The sequence below is a fragment of the Mobula birostris genome, chromosome 7 (genome assembly GCF_030028105.1).
Source record: "Mobula birostris isolate sMobBir1 chromosome 7, sMobBir1.hap1, whole genome shotgun sequence".
Classification (NCBI taxonomy): Eukaryota; Metazoa; Chordata; class Chondrichthyes; order Myliobatiformes; family Myliobatidae; genus Mobula; species Mobula birostris.
Window position 1 is genome coordinate 32,811,623 of NC_092376.1, and position 20,300 is coordinate 32,831,922.

The window sequence follows — 20,300 nt, forward strand, 5'->3', positions numbered from 1 at the left end:
TCACGGCCAGCCATTGAGGCCATACACAAAGGGGTTGGCTATGCCAGCATGGCAGCTAACCAGACTACTGAGCCAGAGGTCCAAGCTTATCAAGGAACAGTCATGGGCTTGCAGATGGCTGACATCAAATTCAGGGAAGCTGGGATTTCTCTCCTGTGTGATGTCTCAACTGGTCGCCCTTGCCTCATAACGTCCGCAAACTGGAGGTGAACTGTTCTTAACTTGATTCACAACCTCTCACATCCAGGCCGTAAGGCCTCACAGAAGCCGATTGTGCTAAAGTTTGTGTGGCAGCCTCAGGAAGGATGCATGTGATTGGAGTGGAGCCTGTCTTGATGCCAGTGGGCGAAAATTAACCGTCATGTTTAGGCACCATCGACACATTTCGAGATCCCTGATCAACAGTTTTAACGTGTCGATGTGGACCTGGTTGGTCCTCTTCCACACCCCCCAACTGCGATTTCATGCGCCTCTTGACCACAGTAGCCCAGGTGGCCAAAGGTTGTCCTTCTAGCATTGACGATGGTGCAGATGTGGCTTGAGTGTTCATCAGCACCTGTGTTGCTCGGTTTGGCATGCTATCTGATATTTCCTCTGACTGCTGTCCCCAATTCATATCTGGGCTGTGATGGCCCAGCACCTCAACATCAGACTACATCACATCATCCACAGTCCAATGGCCTGCGTGAGTGGTTTCCTTGCTCCTTAAAGGCTGCTTTGAGGGCTTCCCTGACGAATGAGTGTTGGCATGATAGTCTCTCATGGGTCCTGCTGGGGCTCCGAACAGCTCCAAAAGAGGACCTGCAGTTATCCACGCCTGAGTGCTGTATGGGCAGCTGTTATGAGTGCCAGATGATTTTATATGGGTTGGCCTCTCAACAGCATTCTGCCTTCCTCAGTAAAATCAATTCCTCGGCACCAATTCCTACCTCCCATCATGGCGTACAGCACTCATGGGTTCCTGTTGACCTACACTCCACCTCATTTGTTTTTGCCCATCATGATACACATCAACATCCCTTAGGCCCCCCTATGATGGCCTGCTCCACGTTTTGGAATGGAAAGAAAAGACTTTTGTCAGAGATAGGAGGGTTAAACCTGAATGTATTTCAGTAGATCACCTTGAACTGGCCCAACAAGAGCTGGAGGATTCCACTACTGTGCCCGGTGTCACAACATGACTGTAAGTGTGTCAATACACCTTTCGACGAGCCAAAGGGGACCTACTGTTACTCCACCCATGGAACATGGGACCCAAGCCAGGAGACTCACAATGGCTGGTTTTGGTGAATTCTTGGGTGGGGGGGGGGGGCGTGGTGTGGACTTGGGTAGGGTAATGTAAGGGGTGGAAAAATATGCATAATTCACAACCACCAACATTGAGATTGGGTTCCTTTAAAGAGGCTGGTCTGACGTGATTCGTAATGACACGGAAGTTTTTTTACTGTCCTCTATGTTCTGTGCTTGGTTGACAATAAAGGAGTTGTTCCCTTGGGCTTAAAATGCCTCTGCCGTTTCAGTTATGAAAACCTACAATAATAGATCAGTTTCACTATTGTCCAGAACTCTGCCATCGACAGTCCCAAGCCCGATTGTGAGAGGAGGTCAGCCATGGGGCTAGCAACCCAATCCCATAAAAACCCAGAGCTACTGAAACACCAACAGAAGCTCCAAAGACCTCATCCCTGGGAGAGGAAGGATCTTTGCCTAAAAGGCACGTGAACTTAAAGGCCAAAGAACTTAACCTGTTCTTTAACAGATTTGACATTGTGGCCCTGCCCATCCCCCACATGAGTCATCTGTTGTCAGCCCCCAACCAGCACATATTCCACTCTCCCCTTCTACCCCTCCTCACAGACCCCACCCTGCTCTTATGACTATACCCCTTCCCCACACAAAACCACCACGGTGGGCTTCACAGCTGAACAGGTGAGAAGACAGCTGAAACGTCTCAACCCAAGCAAGGCTGCAGGACCGGATGGTGTCAGTACCAGGGTGCTCAAAGCCTGTGCCCCTCAGCTATGTGGAGCACTTCGCCATGTATTCAACATGAGCCTGGGGCTCCGGAAGGTTCCTGTACCGTGGAAGACATCCTGCCTCGTCCCTGTGCCGAAGACGCCACGCCCCAGCAGCCTCAATGACTACAGACCGGTGGCATTGACCTCCCACATCATGAAGACCCTGGAGAGACTTGTTCTGGAGCTGCTCCGGCCTATGGTCAGGCAACACTTAGATCCCCTCCAGTTCGCCTACCAGCCCCAACTAGGAGTTGAGGATGCCATCGTTTACCTGCTGAACCGTGTCTACGCCCACCTGGACAAGCCAGCGAGCACTGTGAGGGTCATGTTTTTTGACTTCTCCAGTGCGTTCAACACCATCCGCCCTGCTCTGCTGGGGGAGAAGCTGACAACGATGCAGGTGGATGCTTCCCTGGTATCATGGATTCTTGATTACTTGAGTGGCAGACCACAGTACGTGTGCTTGCAACACTGTGTGTCGGACAGAGTGATCAGCAGCACTGGGGCTCCACAGGGGACTGTCTTGTCTCCCTTTCTCTTCACCATTTACACTTCGGACTTCAACTACTGCACAGAGTCTTGTCATCTTCAGAAGTTTTCTGATGACTCTGCCATAGTTGGATGCATCAGCAAGGGAGATGAGGCTGAGTACAGGGCTACGGTAGGAAACTTTGTCACATGGTGTGAGCAGAATTATCTGCAGCTTAATGTGAAAAAGACTAAGGAGCTGGTGGTAGACCTGAGGAGAGCTAAGGTACCGGTGACCCCTGTTTCCATCCAGGGGGTCAGTGTGGACATGGTGGAGGACTACAAATACCCAGGGATACGAATTGACAATAAACCGGACTGGTCAAAGAACACTGAGGTTGTCTACAAGAAGGGTCAGAGCTGTCTCTATTTCCTGAGGAGACTGAGGTCCTTTAACATCTGCCAGATGATGCTGAGGATGTTCTACGAGTCTGTGGTGGCCAGTGTTATCATGTTTGCTGTTGTGTGCTGGGGCAGCAGGCTGAGGGTAGCAGACACCAACAGAATCAACAAACTCATCCGTAAGGCCAGTGATGTTGTGGAGATGGAACTGGACTCTCTCACGGTGGTGTCTGAAAAGAGAATGCTGTCTAAATTGCATGCCATCTTGGTCAATGTTTCCCATCCACTACATAATGTACTGGGTGGGCACAGGAGTACATTCAGCCAGAGACTCATTCCTCCGAGATGCAGCACAGAGCGTCATAGGTAGTCATTCCTGCCTGTGGCCATCAAACTTTACAACTCCTCCCTTGGAGGGTCAGACACCCTGAGCCAATAGGCTGGTCCTGGACTTATTTCATAATTTACTGGCATAATTTACATATTACTATTTAACTATTTATGGTTCTATTACTATTTATTATTTATGGTCCATCTGTAATGAAAACCAATTTCCCCCAGGATCAATAAAGTATGACTATGACTATGAAGTCGTGTGGTGAAAGCTGCTAATTTGTGGAAGTCACAGGGCTGCTCAATCTTCTATATTCCAGGACCACCTTCAGACTGGCCCAGGACAGAGGGCTCTGGCAAGCTGCTGTCGACAGCCTACGCCCCTTAAGGGGTGATGGGCTTAACTAACTATTGTCCAGGTACAGCAAGAAGCTGCATTTGCATAGTAGCTTTGAACTTAGAGCACGCTTCAGATAAATAATTAGTTTTTAAGCTCAGTTACAACTAAGCACATTGATGAAGATAGAGCAGTAGATGTAGTGTATATGGATTCCAGCAAGGCATTTGATAAGGTGCCCCACGCGAGGCTTATTAAGAAAGTAAGGAGACTGGGATCCAAGGGGACCTTGCTTTGTGGATCCAGAACTGGCTTGCCCACAGAAGGCAAAGAGTGGTTGTAGACAGGTCATATTCTGCATGGAGGTCAGTGACCAGTGGTGTGCTTCAGGGTTCTGTTCTGGGACCCCTTCTCTTCATGATTTTTATAAATGACCTGGATGAGGAAGTGGAGGGATGGGTTAGTGAATTTGCTGATGACACAAAGGTGTCAATGGTGTTGTGGATAGTGTGGAGGGCTGTCAGAGGTTAAAGCGGGACATCGATAGGATGCAAAACTGGGCTAAGAAGTGGCAGATGGAGTTCAACCTAGATAAGTGTGAGGTGGTTCATTTTGGTAGGTCAAATATGATGGCAGAGTATAGTATTAATGGTAAGACTCTTAACAGCATGGAGGATCAGAGGGATCAGAGGGATCTTGGGGTCAGAGTCCATAGGACACTCAAAGCTGCTGCGCAGGTTGTCTCCATGGTTAAGGAGGCATACGGTGTGTTGGTCTTCATCAACTGTGGGATTGAGTTCAAGAGCCAAGAGGTAATGTTCCAGCTATATAGGACCCTGGTCAGACCCTCTTGGAGTACTGTGCTCATTTCTGGTCACCTCACTACAAGAAGGATTTGGAAACCATAGAAAGTGTGCAGAGGAGATTTACAAGGATGTTGCCTGGATTGGGGAGCATGCCTTATGAGAACAGGTTGAGTGAACTTGGCTTTTTCTCCTTGGAGCAATGGAGGATGAGAGGTGACCTGATAGAAGCGTATAAGATGATAAGAGGCATTGATTGTGTGGATAGTCAGAGGCTTTTTCCCCAGGGCTGAAATAGCTAACACAAGAGGGTACACTCTTAAGGTGCTTGGAAGTAGGTACAGAGGGGATGTCAGGGGTAAGTTGTTGTTGTTTTTTAAAAAATGCAGAGAGTGCTGAGTACGTGGAATGGGCTGCTGGCGACAGTGGAGATGGCGGATAAAATAGTGTCTTTTAAGATAGATACCTGGAGCTTAGAAAAAGAGGGCTATGGGTAAGCCTAGGTAATTTCTAAAGTAAGTACATGTTCGGCACAGCATTGCGGGCTGAACGGCCTGTATTGTGCTGTAGGTTTTCTATGTTTCTAAAACATTAGGTTGAGAAACAAAAATAGCTTGTACAAGTAGAACAAAAGAAGAAAACATTTCACTTTTTTATTAAAATAATCACAAATTTCATCTCATGAACTCAATTGTTCTCTGAATAGTATGCAGCAAATTTAATGTAAATTTACATCAATTAAAATAATTAACCACTTACATCAAATAAAACTCAAGTAAAAAGCACTAAAGATTAAACAAGGCCATCAACAAAGATGGGAAAGTATTTCAAAATGATAGTAACACAATGGATAATTTCTTCTAAAATAAAGCAAGACATTAAGAATTGTGATCGGAGGAATAATCCAAAATAAAAAGTAAAAGGTAAATCCAGATGGAAGACTAAATGGATCAGAATTCTTTTTATTTTCTTCCTCGTACCTCATTACTCATTTCCTCTCTCTTCTCATCCCTACCTGCTTCCTGTCTCTGTTCCTGTTTACGCCTACTAGTTCATTCATTACAGACTAAGAAAGATTGCAGATGCTGGAAATCTGGAGCAACACACAAAATGCTGGAGGAACTCAGCAGTATCTTTGGAGGGAAACAGGCAGTTAAAGTTGGGGTCAAGACCCTTCCTCAGGAACCAATAGTATTTATGGTAAAACAAGGTTGACCTAACATTCCTACCAACCAAATGAGTGAAACAGAACAAAATCATAATACTAATACAAAAAAAATTTCAATGATGCTACACTAATTTTTAACCCTTTGTTACCACCTCTTACCATTGGCAATTCCAAAGAATACCAGATTCCCAGAATTAATTATAATAAGCTTCGTATGCATCAGAAGTACCTTTTAAATACAAAGATGTTAATAATCCAAAATAAGCACTTAAAGCTTTCCCTTAAGATTAACACATACTTGATCAGTGGTTTCCTAGTTTTATTAATTCTTTATAAAAATTGAAACATTTCCTTACCCATTCTCAATGGATAACATCTATTTTAGACATTGTCTGAAATAGACTGCAAGCCTCCAGACAATTACTCAGGACTTATAAGTATCAGTCATGTAAATGTTTCACAATTACTGTATCAATGATTTAGCAGCGGAATGAATTCTGGTGCCAAACACTTGAATTAGTCTATAACTCTAAGACATCCTTGCTTTTCAAAATCTGCTGAAGACTTACCAACACTAATAATGGTCAATCATATTGAATTCCTAAGTGCTTAGAGTTAATTCAGTTATAACCAGCTGGCTACACAAGAGTGGATAAGTAATATGCAGCACTTCATGAAGATCCAAGCATAGAACCTACTCTAATTCCCAGAGCTTCATTTAGAATCTGCACCAAAACAGTTAACCAAGGAACAGAACAACAAAGTTAAAGTTGTAAACTTAAAGTATGAAAAGAGAAAAATGTGCTACAAATGTCCAAAAGAAACACATTAATGGTCCAAGATAAATAAAACAAATTGTAGGCACTATTCTCTCCACCCAAAGCAGTACTGTTGTATTATTTATCCCACATCTATTCTACTTGAAGTAAACAGGGTGCTGAAAACAAGAAAAATATTTGCTTCACAGCAACAAAAATCCCTCTTCAATCAGCTTTCATCCTCTGGGAAAATCAAGATGGGATCAAGATTTGTCACGATCTTAATGCCACACAAGTGTAAGAAGCAAAGGTTCATGAGAGACAATTGTTTCAGGGGCTGTGTTGCACTTGAAAAGGAGTCAGGCTCACTGAAATTTACCTTTTTACTGACAGACAATCCTAAGGCCAGGAAGCTTTTGAATGTATACATTTATCCAAGTAGTCATCTTAAAAGATTGAGGGAAACATTTCATCATAGCGATTATCAGCAACAGTGTTTATATTGAAAGATTAAAAAAAACATTTGCTGTTCTGACATGTTAATGAAAATAGCAAAACTCAATTTTAGCCAATAAATTGTTTCTCATAGTTTGTTTATTTAATCAAAGACAGTTGACCTACCTTGAGCCCCAACTCATTACATTAATTTGATCTTCTACAAAATACTATCAAGTTTGCAGAAAATGTCATTTCCCCCCCCACCCCCGCAAAGAACTGGATACTAATGAAAACTAAAAGCTGTTGAAAATTTGGATCAAAAAACAACAAAAAAGCTGGAAGAATCTTGCAGGCCAGAGAACATCTGTGGAGAGAGAGTTCTGATAAGCATCCTTGAATGTGGCATGTTGTCTAGCTTGAATGGTTTTCCCAACATTTCTTTTCTTTGATTTTGTAACCAGATATTAATGCTGAATTGAGGGGTAATATTCAGAGTCACTGAAATTCAGTGCCATCACAAGTACATTAAATAACTTAATCCCAGATTTTAAAGATGTATTTGACTTTGTTTGTGATCTCAATGGGATACTGAAATGGTGTTTATAGACAATAGGCAAGAGCTTGTTGATTATAGGAGAAAAAAAATCAAAGGTTGGTGTAAATGCAAAATGAGGATAAATGATGCCAGGGAGGAGAGGAGATGCAAAAATAGAACAAAAACACTTCATTGACACTAATTATCAAAACCTTTTACCTATTTACAATAATGCTCAGAAATCCGAATAGCCATTTTATGGCATGTTCATTACATTAATGCAACAAATTAATTTCAAAATAAAACTTCAACATGGTGGGCAGTGTTGGTAAAGGCGGTGCATTTCTAAATCAATATATTTGCTTCGTATTTTAAAACGTCCCCTCAATTTTTATTTTTTTCCCCTCTCCTCCTCTTCCTCCTTTTTGGCATATAGCTCCACAAGAAGTGGATTTCACTCAAGAAGTCAATTATAAACACATAAACCGTGTGTTAGCGGGTCTCAGCAGATTGTTGTAAAAGGCACTTAATTTCTTTGCTCAAAATCTACTGTCATTCACCTCCAAAAGGAACCACAAGTTTTTTTTCCCTGAACTTGAGGCAGAAGTAATGGAGTGTATTAATATTGTTCTTAATGTAACCACAAGATTAATAAACTCAATTCAAGTCAAGGATTGAACCTGGGATCTTACTGGTTTCATTCTCAGTTGGAGAACTTTAAAAGTCTGGTTTTAAATCACATCTAATGCAAATAAAAAATTATATAAGAAAGGTTATTGGACTGTATCTTAGATGGTTTTGTAATAGTCTGCTCGGGGTTCACATCATACCATCTCACCCATGACAGCACCACTTTAAATCTGATGTACATTTCAAACCACCAGTGTGAAAGTGCCAGTATAACAGCATTGGAAAGTTTAAGAATTATTTTCTAGTATTAGGTACAAATTTCTGTGCTTGCTGTGCACCAATTTCTGCAATATAAATAGCACCAGTTTTACGACTAACATCCACAAGATGGGGCTTTACATCATCAGCTAATTGGATTGTATCAGCTATGTAACACACCCCAATGTCACCTACTGGTGGAACAGATAGAAACAGCACTCTGTTGATTTTCAACTGGGTCACAACGAAGAACTTGTTGTCATACGTCAATCTATAATATTAAAAACAAAATTATAAAGTTTACTTTATTTAGCAACCTTCTTTTAATAAGTGCATAAAATAGCACAAACTATTAAAAAAAGAGATATTCCTATAACAATGAATACAAGCTCCAAAATTCTGATGAGTGCATAATAGCAATTGGTTTATGAAAGTGCTGGAAGATACCAGGAGGGGGAGAAAAAAACTTGTTAAAAATTTGCAATATCAGTGGGAGGACATCTCCTTGCAGGGAAGATTAATGCAAGTCAAGAGTAACACACCGAGTGCTGGAGGAACTCAGCAGGTCAAGCAGCATCTATAGAGAAGAATAAACAGTTGACCCTTCGTCCCCATTCCCTTCCAGTCCTGATGAATTCAGATTAAGGTAGTGGGGAGAGGATATAGATGAAGACAGGAATGGGGGAAGGGTGGGTGAGGATGAAGTGAGATGCCAGGAGGTGAGAGGTGAAGAAGATAAAGGGATGAAGAAGAAGGAATCTGATAGGATTCGAGAGTGGATCATGGGAGAAAGGGGCACCAGAAGAAAATTGCTCAACCCTCTCCCCAAAACACTCTCATTAATTAAAAATCAGAAATCTTGAATGCTCAGATACATATTGCTAATCATCCTTGGCGTATCAACTCGTATACCATTTTGGATTTTTAATCATGGTCATGATTAGAAATTCTAGATTATGAATTCTTAACCCTTACTTATATTTTATTTATAGGGGATGAATGCAAATTCCACTCATCATAACCCTACACTGAAATCTTCACAAATAGCAAAGACCCAATGCAACTTCTTCATTTCTCTGCCAGCTTTGTACAGTAGAGATATTTAAGTATTTGGACCCCAAGGTTATTAAAAGAATCAAAAAATGATTCAAATTGTGCGTTCAAAGAGGACCCATAGCCAATATTTTCATTCTGAATATTCAGTTATACAAAGGGATAAGGTAAAGCCTGAACACTTCTCCACAGGCTGCATTGAGCACTTGTACGTGTCAGAATCAAAAATATAAAAACACCAAAAGTACGTATTTTTTTAAAAAATGAAGTTCTATGAAATTTGATTTTACTCCAGATAGCCACACTCACCTTACAGAGGAGGGGCCATCATCTGTGAAGCAACTGGACCAGGCTCCGATCCACTGACCTGTCTCTGCATCAAATGCTTGTAAACGCATGTTGCCTCTGTCAGCTACCCAAATCTAAAATTAACAGAATTAAAGATAGGACTACAATTATACTATGTGCCCTGAAAAAAGATATTTGCTGAATTATTGTCTCCTTGCTGAATGTCAGAGTATATATGCAAATGGCCGATTTCTGTTCCAAATTCTTACGGACATTGGCAGGAAGTTGTTTAAAGTTCTTAAGGTTTGCAACCTTGATATAATGGTTGTTGCCTCCATCAGCAGCTGTCTACAACAAGACCAACCAATGTCAGTCATACAGCAGGGAAACAGGCCATCTCATCCGCCACATCCACACTGACAAATGGGAACCTATTTGTATTCCAGCAGTTTCCATGCCGCCTTCAATGCCCAGGAGATTTGAGCCCTTGTCCAGAGACTTTTTTTAATGATGAACAAGTACCCCAGAGTGGCTTCATTAAGATTACAGAGTCAGATTGAAATTTCCCAGCGGTTGAGGCCGGATTCATTGAGTCAGTTCAGTTGCCCAACTTGAATTACTGCCTACGGTCTTTCCACATCTCTGTTTGCCTTGCTCTTGTATGCAGGCACTCCCACAGTCCAACATCATGATCTCTGTGGAAGAGGGCTTCCAGCAGCATTCCCACACTTCAAATGCAGAACTAGTGACAATGCTTTGCTGGTCATAAAAATGACTAAATATTTAAACACGTTTACCGTTTGAAAACGGTTACAACTGAAATTAAATAATAAAAACAGAATTAAAAGAAAAATACGCACTTGCTTCTTATTCTTTGTCTTACAATCTCAATAAGACCAAAGAGGTCACGGGTCATGATACAAGTCTAGCCTAGCACAGGGTTGAAAAGGCAACTTTCCAATAAAGTACTTGGGAATTCAGCAAGACAGGACTTTGCCACGGGACTCACTGCTGTTATTTTCAAGTTAATTATCAGTTTTGTCAAAATCCAAGTGTAATTAAATTCAGATTAATAAAAAGCACTGTTTAAAAATATTCATTTTCAACTCGTAACAGACCTAGACTTACCCTCCCTACATTATCTTCAGTTACACTGTGTGGAATGTAAAACTGGGAAGGCTTATCTCCCTTTTCTCCTTTCATCCAAGCGACACCAAAACCTGCAGGGGAAAAGCACATGGGGCAGAAATGAAGTTATTTTCAATAATTATTTATGTTCAGTGACGTAAAATTCAACTGGGTAAGAAAAGGAATGCAAAGATGAATATATTCATCCATGTTCCAGATACAAGACTAAAATGATAAGTCATATAGAATTACAAACAACTGGCTTTTGCAGATATTAAAACATATACTATAAATGCCTTAATTTAGTTTTCACTTTTATCCCATGCACTTCTTGTGTTCCTGAGCAGAGTATTTCCTAGGTTGCTACAAAGCCAAAAGGTAACAATTGCCTTACCTTGCTTTTGTTTTCACAATTTCTGTTTTACAATATTTTCAATATATATACACACATGCTGCTAAGTTAACAAATTTCACGGCATATGCTGCTGATATCAAACCTGACTCTAATTCTGAATTCTTCATTCAGATTGGTCCTAATTGCACAGAATTATCACTGCTCAGTATCAAAGCTGAATTTTGGAATTACTTATTGGAGAATAGGACCGGGAGAGGGGGCAAATCTAATAGGCAAGGAAAATAAGGAATCACGGAATTCAGAGCACTACTATGCTCTTCAAACACAGCTTTAAAAATAATCCTGTTGGCATTAGCATTATTTACCAAACTACAGTCAGAAAATTAAGGTTTACAGAGAGGCAAAATTAAAAACTGAATTTGGAACTAGCTCACTGCTGAAGGAATGCTATCCCAATATGGTATATACTTTCAGGATGCGGAGGGAAAACTCCAGGAAAATTAAATCTCTTTGCAAAGTCCTTCACTAATCCAGAATTGATCAGCCAAAGACAAATTAGAATAAAATTACACCTAAAATAAAGCTTTTCTTGTTAACCGTTGAAGTAATTACAAATACCTAGCTCCAGTTTGATTAGTCTGTTGTTTAGGCCTCCATCACCATCCACAATATACATTTCCCCCTTACTGGAAACATACACTTCTGCTGGTTGATCGAACTGCAATGGATCCAAGGATGAGCCTGGATGCCCAGGTGTCCCCAGAGTTTGAAGAAGCTTTCCAGATTGGCTGTACTGTTTGATGGTGTGCCCATACTTTCCTAGAACAAAAAAAGACACATAAAACTTCCTTTATATCCTCAGCATGGGCCTCAAAGTGTTTCGTAGCCTCTGAGTGCAATCAGTGTTATTAGCAGATGTTTTGGCACCCTTTCCAAATTTAGTATTATCTTTAAATTCCAGTATTTTTAAATGTAGATTCATAATTTTGATTAACTCTTTCTCTAATGCTGATCAGCAAGGTCAAGTCCCACAAGTCAAACCATCTGCGCTCAATTCTTTAATTTCCCCATTTTGAACTCACTTTTCAAACTAGAACCTGTTGCAAGTTTCTCATTCTCCTCCTAGACATTATTTAGAATTTCTACATTGCTTACATTGGTGTGCTTTTTAAAATCACATGGGATTTTGTGTTTTTTTTAAATCAAAGGCTTCACTCAAGTCCACATAGGTAATGGGGCAGATTACCCAGACTCTGAGATTGCCAATCTTCAACATGTTCTTTTGTCTAATGTAGCCCAAGGTGGATTGTTCAACCAAGAGGATGGATACTATGTTCCAGTGGAGGTCATCTCTCAGGGTAAGCCCACATCTATTCACACATAATGGCTTTGACTGCTGATGTGATCCTATCCCCAAACTCAAACTGCAAACTTCTCAAGGAAATTGAATGTTTGTGAATATCTTTACATTTAAACATACAAATAAAACAGGGAAACCTTTAAAGAATATAAAAGAAAAAATATCAAAAAAGCAAATATTCTTAAGAAAATTTGAAAAAAAATTAACATACGTTGAAGCCAAATTAAATAACACAAACAATGCAAGGTCACATAACTTGTTCCCTTTAAAATTATTTGATCTTGCTTTTGGAGACCATCCATTCTTAAATGCAATAATTGACACACTCATCATGCAAAAAAAATTTTTAAAAATTAGATAGTTTACATTTCGCAGCCTCCGATTTCTTTTAAAAATGATTATTGTTCTATCTTTGGAAATGCTGTGGCCAAAACGTGGACACAGAACTTCCATAAGCAAGGATGCCACAATTGTACGGAGTGCTGCTGAGGCTGTACCTGGTGTATTGTACACAGTTTTAGTAACCGTATTTATGAAAATGCAGCCAGGCATTGGGAACAGTCTCAAGTGAATTCAACAAATTAATTCCTATCGGGCTAGGTCAGTTTTCATTGGAGTTTAGTAAAATGAAGGTCAATCATATTGCCCCACAAGATCCTCAGAGGGCATGGCAAGATAGGTATTGTGATATTTCTATTACTGCAAGAGTTCCAAACAAGGGATCACTTTACAAGATAAGAGCAGTCATTTAAAACTGAGTTGCGGAGGAATATTTTTTTTCTTGCAGAGGGTGATCAGTCTATGGAAATATGGATAAATGCAAGTCAGGACACCAAGGACAACATCCTTGCTCTTTTCTCAAAACAATGCTACTGGATCTTTTATAGTCACTTGAGACAGTGGATGGGGCTTCAGATTAACGCCTTATCCAACCATGCAGTGCTGCAGGGTCAACCCAAATTTTGTGCTCCACCTCCTGACTCAGATGAGTGGCAGCAGGCTAGCAAACAAATAGGCTGTGAGATCTAAAAGACCTGCCCCAGGAAAATTACTGCCACACTAGTTATGTGACACGTGATGCGAGCATATCTCCAAATTCATAAATAGAATTATTAGAAGTTGAGGGATAATATTACAACAGATTTTACACTTCAGATTTTGTACATCCATTCCACTATATATCCATACCATTTCCAACATCTGTCATCCACAAAGATGTGGCAGGAGAGGTCTTAGCTGCAAATATCCCATGAGGCATTTCAATTGTTGTGGTGTTCCATGCTCGGAGGAAGTATCCTCCTTCTGTAAACATTAACATTTTTGGTACAGATTCCCCTCTCTGTAAGGTTTAAGAAAATCATGATATTAATTGAAATTGTCAGAAGATTTAAATCATTTAGAACACAAGAAATAGGAGCAGGGTACACCATTTGATCCTTCCCTTGGCTGTGCCATACAACAAGCTCGTGGTTGACCCTTCACCTTATTAAGGATCATTTTCTTGCCCATCTCCATATGCTATACTTTCTTCAATATTCAGAAATCTACTGAGTTCAATTTTGAATGCAGTCAATGATCTAGTTGCTGCATCCCTCGGAGGCCAAAGATTACAGAAGTGTGAAGTAATTTCTCGTTCCTGTACCAAATGACCCATCTCATACTTTGAGACTGTGACTCTTAGTCATGACATTTTAACCAGAGAAAACATTTGTCCAACTTCTACTCTGTCAAGCTTCCTTAAAAACTTTACACCATTCGTACTTTTAAACTTTAGAGAGTCCTTGTCTGCTCACTTTCTTCTCAGATGACATGCTCACCATTCCAAGAATGAATTTGAATTTTACCCTTTCTTACAAGAATAACTTCTTTATATTTAAGGAAATCAAAACTGTATACAATACTCTTGGTGAGGTCTTCTCAAGGTTTTATATAATTTAGTAAGATAATTTTGCTCTGTGCTCTTTGCAAAAGGCCAACATATAATTTGCCTTCCCATTGCCTGTATCACCTTCATTTTCAGCAACTTTTGCTTCGGGACACACACAAATTTACTGAACAGTTTCAGCACAGAATTTAGTCATCCAGTCTATCATATTTGCACTGGCTTTTCTCCATAGCCTTGCAACTTTTCCCCCCACCGTATATTTAGTCAATTCCTTAGGGGCAGACCAATTGATTCGAAGACAGAGAGACAGCTTTGCACAGGTCGGGGAGAAAAGTTTTAAAAAGAAGCGCTTCACGGGGCTCGGCACATTAGCAGCGGACCAACTGATTCGAAGACAGAGTGAGTTTTGCATAGGGCGGGAGGAAAGTTTAAAGGAGAAGCGTTTCGTGGCACATTGGCGGCGGACCAATCAATTCAAAGACAGAGCGAGCTTCGCACAGGTCGGAATGAGGTGCGGAGACGCAGTAGCTCTACATTGCGCAAGGACGCTGAGAAAGTTCCAAAATAAAATGGAGACACTGTCTAGCAGAGCGGTCATTGGAGCAGTGCAAGTCAGAGTAATAGGGCTTTGGCTCATCACGGCTTCAGCGAGGTAGTTATTTCCACCCCCCGCCCCCAACAAGAATAATGGGTATGACTGCAAAGCCAGTTTTCTGTTCTGGTGTCAGATGTGGGATGCCTGGGACACTTCCAGCCTCCCTGATGGCCACATCTGCACCAGGTGCGTCGAGCTGCAGTTCCTTAGAGACAGAGCTAAGAAACTGTAGATGCAGTTCGATGACCTTTGGCTTGTTCGGGAAAGTGAGGGGGTGATAGACAGGAGCTACAGGCAGGTAGTCACCCTGGGGCCACACGAGACAGATAAGTGGGTGACCGTCAAGAGAGGGAGGGCGTCAGGTAGTGGAGAGCACCCCTATGGCTGTACCCCTTAACAATAAGTTCTCCATTTTGAGTGCTGTTGGGGGGTGTGGGGTGGGGAGAGACAACCTACCTGCGAAAAGCAACAGTGGCCATGCCTCTGGCACTGAGTCTGGCCCTGTGGCCCAGAAGGGTAAGGAACGGCAAAACAGAGCAGCGGTAATAGGGGGACTCTATAGTTAGGGGGACAGATAGGCGACTCTATGAGTGTGAAAAAGAAACAAGACTGGCAGTTTGCCTCCCAGGTGCCAGAGTTCGTGATGTTGCTGAGCGTGTCCACAATATTCTGAAATGGGAGGGTGAGCAGCCAGAGGTCGTGGTACATATTGGTACCAATGACATAGGTAGAAAAAGAGTGGAGGTCCTGAAAGCAGAATACAGGGAGTTAAGAAGGAAGCTGAGAAGCAGGACCTCAAAGGTAGCAATCTTGGGATTGCTGCCTGTGCCACGGAATAGTGAGTATCGGAATAGAATGAGGTGGAGGATAAATGTGTGGCTGAAGGATTGGAGCAGGGGGCGGGGAATTTAGATTTTTGGATCATTGGGACCACTTCTGGGGCAGGTGTGACCGAAGTGAAGAGGCAGAGGATGGGGAGGTTGGAGCACAAGTAGAGGAAGGAGAGGCAGATGTTAGAGCAAAGATGCACTCAGCCTGATGGTTTGAGATTGTGTCTATTTTAATGCGAGGAGTATCATAAACAAGGCAGATGAACTTAGAGTGTGGATCAACATGTGGAACTATGACATTGAGGCCATTGCAGCACCTTGGACGTCTCAGGAGCTGGAATGGCTGCTGAGTGTGTTAGGCTTTAGATGTTTCAAAGAGAACAGAGAGGGAGTCAAAAGAGGTGGGGCCGTGGCATTACTAATTAGGGATGGCGTCACGGCTGCAGAAACGGAGGAAGTCATGGAGGGATGGTCTACTGAGTCAATGTAGGTGGAAGTCAGAAACAGGAAAGGGGCAATAATTCTACTGGGCATTTTTTTTATTGACCCCCCCCCCCCCACCGGCCCCACCAGTAGTAACAGAGATTTTGAGGAGCAGATAGGGAGGCAGATTCTGGAACGGTACAATAATAACAGGGTTGTTGTGATGGGAGATTTTAAACTTTCCTAATATTGATTGGCATCTCCTTAGTGCAAGGGGTTTAGATAGGGTGCAGTTTGTTAGGTACGTTCAGGAAGGTTTCCTGACACAATATGAAGATGAGCCAACTAGACGGGAAGCTGTACTGATCTGGTATTGGGAAATGAACCTGGTCAGGTGTCAGATCTCTTGGTGGGAGAGCATTTTGAAGGTAGTGACCATAACTTTATTTCCTTCATCATACTGCTGGAGAGGGATAGGAGCAGACAATTTGGGAAAACATTTTATTGGAGGAGGGTGAAATATGATGCAATTAGACAGGAACTTGGGAAGCATAAATTGGGAGATGTTCTCAGGGAAATGCACGGCAGAAATGTGGCAAATGTTCAGGGAACATCTGCATGGAGTTCTGCATAGGTACATTCCATTGAAGTGGGAAAAGGATGGTAGAGTTAAAGAACAAAGGATGTAGAAAATCTAGTTAAGAAGAAAAGCTTACAAAAGGTTCAAGAAACTAGGTACAGTTAGAACTCTAGAAAATCATAAGGTTGCTAGGAAGGAGCTTAAGAATGTGATTAGGAGAGCCAGAAGGGACCATAGAAGGCTTTGGTGAGCAGGATTAAGGAAAAACCCAAGGCATTCCACAAGTATGTGAAGAGCAAGAGATGAGCCGTGTGAGAATAGGACCAATAAGGTATGATAATGGAAACGCATGCATGGAGTCGGAGAAGGTAGCAATGGTACTTAATGAATACTTTGCTTCAGTATTCACCAGGGAAAAAGACCTTAGCAATTGTGGGGATGACTTACAGTGGAATGAAATGCTTGAGCATATAGACATTAAGAAAGAGGATGTGCTGGAGCTTTTGAAAAGCATTAAGTTAGATAAGTCACTGGGACCGGTTGAGATATACCCCAGGTTACTGTGGGAAGTGAGGGAGGAGGTTGCTGAGCCTCTTGCAATGATCTTTGCGTCATCAATAGGGATGGGAGAAGTACCAGAGGATTGGAAAGTTGCAAATGTTGTTCCTTTGTTCAAGAAAGCGAGTACAGATAACCCAGGAAATTATAGACCAGTGAGTCTGACTTCAGTGGTGGGCAAATTGTTGGAGAAGATCCTGAGAGGCAGGATTTATGAGCATTTGGAGAGATGTAATCTGACAGGGAGTCAGCATGGCTTTGTCAAGGGCAGGTCATGCCTTACGAGCCTGATTGAATTCTTTGAGGAAGTAACAAAACACATCGATGAAGGATAGAGTAGAGGATGTAGTGTATATGGATTTCAGTAAGGCATTTGATAAGGTTCCCCATGCCAGGATCATTGAGAAAGTAAGGAGGCATGGGATCCAAGGAGATCTTGCTTTGTGGATCCACACCCTGTGACTGGTCTTTTCCACCAGTCAGTGCTCTGGACACAGCAGAGCGCTAGATCGTTTGATCGAATTCCAAACTACACGCCACAGGCTCCATCAGTCTGCGTAACACCCTGGAGCCATTGAACTATCATAAGATAATCAACACAAGGAATGAGTTGAATCACCTTGATTATTCCTGCTCACTTCCAGCAATTTACTGACACATGGCAGAAGTCCAGTTTCAACTCATTATCTTACTTTCGCAAAAAGCAGCAAAGTAGAATAAATAACTTGATGAAAGCATTAAACAATAACAATTAAATTCAAAGAAAGAGTATGTGACTCACCTGTGCTACGTAAACAACATCAGACACTGGGTCAACTGCAACAGCAAACACTTGACCTGTGAAAACTTCTGGAAATCTAGGCCATCCAATATCCAGTCTGTACAGACTTTTCTCAGAAATTCTAGCGGAGCCCGTGGAATATCCAGCAGATGCCTGATTAACAGATTTGTGGAAATCAACCTAAGGTACTTCACCTAAACATCTACAAAATTTTATCTCACAGATAAGAGAGAGAATAAATAAAGTGTGATTACCAGTTCATTATTTTATATTTGCAAATGAAATGCTTGTCTCTATTATATACTTTCCCCATCACATTTTGTTGCAAAGACAACAGCTTTCAGTTAATTAGTTATAGTACAGATTAAAAATAATTGTGAAAATCTCTATGTATAACATATGAAAGGAAATATGAATATCCAACGAGGATGTCATGAACAGAGGAAACACAAAAAGAGAAATAATGTATGAGATCATGAAAGGGCAACGTAACTTCATTGGACATGTGATTAGGAAAGAGGAGTTAGAATGCACGGTAATTACGGGAAAGATTGAAGGGAAGAAAGCAAGAGGAAGACAAAGACAAATGATGATGGAGAAAGCAGCCAGAGAACTGGAAATGAATACCAATGAATTGATCCACTTGACCCGAAACAGGAGTGTGTGGGCCATGGCAGTCAAAGCTCAAACTGGGCATGACACCTGATGATGATGATGATGATGATAAATTATGAATGGCTGTCTTAATTAAATGATTAATGAAAGTTAATCATACCTTCTCCTTCCCTCCCCTTCAAAACTGTTGTATTGTTCTTGATCAATTTTAAAACCTTATTGGGAATTATATTAGGAAAAGAAAGAGTGGAATATTAGGTGTTTTCTGGCACAGCAGAATCTGAGGCAACCTAGTGCATTTTGTCTTGTACACCCAGTTCTAAGTTTCACAGAGTGCAGAGTTAGCAGCACAGAACACAGACCCTTCAGCCCACCCACGCTTTCCCGATCGCCTAACTGAGCTGACTCCACACCTCTCTAAACCGTTCTTATCAACGTACCTACCTCCACCATCACTTCCCCTAGCAGCTGGCTCCACATACCCACCAGTCCGTGTGGAAAAAAAATCACTCAGGTTCCCTTTCAATACTGTCCTCTTCACCCTAAATCTATGTCCTCTAGTTTTATATTCCCTGAAAAAAACTGTCATCATTCCTTAATCTATACCCCTCACAATTTATATACTTTCATAAAATCACTTCTTAGGCCTCTCTGTTCTATATTTTTAAAATCATATACATACATTGGATATCTACCACACTCACTTGGGGAAAATTCTATCTTTTTTATTCTACATAAGGACAAATACTGAAAAACTAGTATTTCTTTCAGAGCTTCCTCTTTTATTAACAGAAACAAACTCACAGGTCATAGATTACTGATTTCCTCTCTCTCCTAGTGTGGAATCACTCAATCTATTGGCACTATTGGTAAAATTACTTGCCACTACCTCAATTTTCTTTTTACAGATTCTTGGTGTTGTAGCAACATCCCAATTCTGCTGCTGAAACTATTTTCAATGTTTATTAGTTCCTGGCTCACCATTCAATACCTTCCCAGATTTTATCATCTGTATTGGTATATTATTGGTGTGCTTATACAGTGGAGAAAAACTTCGTGCGCCGCGTAGGCAGATCATGCCATATATAAGTATATAGAGGTAGTAAAAAAGAGAACAGAATGCAGAATATAGTTCCTAGCAGCAGTTGGGAAAATGCACCCGAACTCCACCACCAGCTTCTTAACTCACTAATTTGCCCTCCTACCTGATTTCCCTTGGTTAAAAAAAATTCAAAACCTCAATTGTTTCATCCTTTCCCATCTCTATAAACTCCACGGATTTCGTATTACTGATTACTGATGTTATCTACAGTCAGCTGACAACCACAATTCAATCTTCAACTCCTCTCTTTCCATCTTCAACATAAACGACTGGGGAAAAAAAACTTACAGTGTTAGCAGACCGAGTAGATAACGTGCACAGGAAAAACAATACAAGCAACATCACGATCCCAACAACAAGCCTATTTCGATTCACATAAACTAAACGCCGGAATCTTTTAGAGACGTTCCTACTTTGTCCCTCCTTCATCCTTTGACTACCGCCACCCATGTAAGGTGGCCTTTACACTGCCAGAAAAATATATTAGGAACATGAATGCCGCCCGAGAGTTAAAGTGGAGGGAGGTTAAATAACAAACCCCAGTTTTAAAAACTGTGGTACAATTAAAGGAAAGCTGCTCCTACAATATTTTCGGAAAG

At 41.4% G+C, this 20,300-nt stretch overlaps 1 protein-coding gene across 1 annotated transcript; it reads right to left on the bottom strand.

Annotated features, from left to right (window-relative positions):
• Nucleotides 1-5,044: 5,044 nt before the first annotated feature.
• LOC140200100 (NHL repeat-containing protein 3-like) lies at nucleotides 5,045-20,138 on the bottom strand. Its single transcript, XM_072262864.1, has 7 exons — nucleotides 19,990-20,138; nucleotides 17,985-18,137; nucleotides 13,521-13,671; nucleotides 11,591-11,791; nucleotides 10,618-10,709; nucleotides 9,511-9,623; nucleotides 5,045-8,419 (listed from the first exon to the last, which is right to left on the bottom strand). Exons 1-7 carry the CDS (start codon nucleotides 20,128-20,130, stop codon nucleotides 8,185-8,187), a joined length of 1,086 nt encoding a protein of 361 aa, XP_072118965.1. The 5' UTR covers nucleotides 20,131-20,138; the 3' UTR covers nucleotides 5,045-8,184.
• Nucleotides 20,139-20,300: the final 162 nt, after the last annotated feature.

Coding starts and splice junctions, on each gene's coding strand:
- LOC140200100 (XM_072262864.1), bottom strand. CDS start 20,130: ATGAAGGAGGGACAAAGTAGGAACGTCTCTAAAAGATTCCGGCGTTTA. Junction 9,624..10,617: donor CTGAAGATAATGTAGGGAGG/GTAAGTCTAGGT, acceptor TGTTAATTTTAG/ATTTGGGTAGCTGACAGAGG. Junction 8,420..9,510: donor GATGGCCCCTCCTCTGTAAG/GTGAGTGTGGCT, acceptor TTAATATTATAG/ATTGACGTATGACAACAAGT.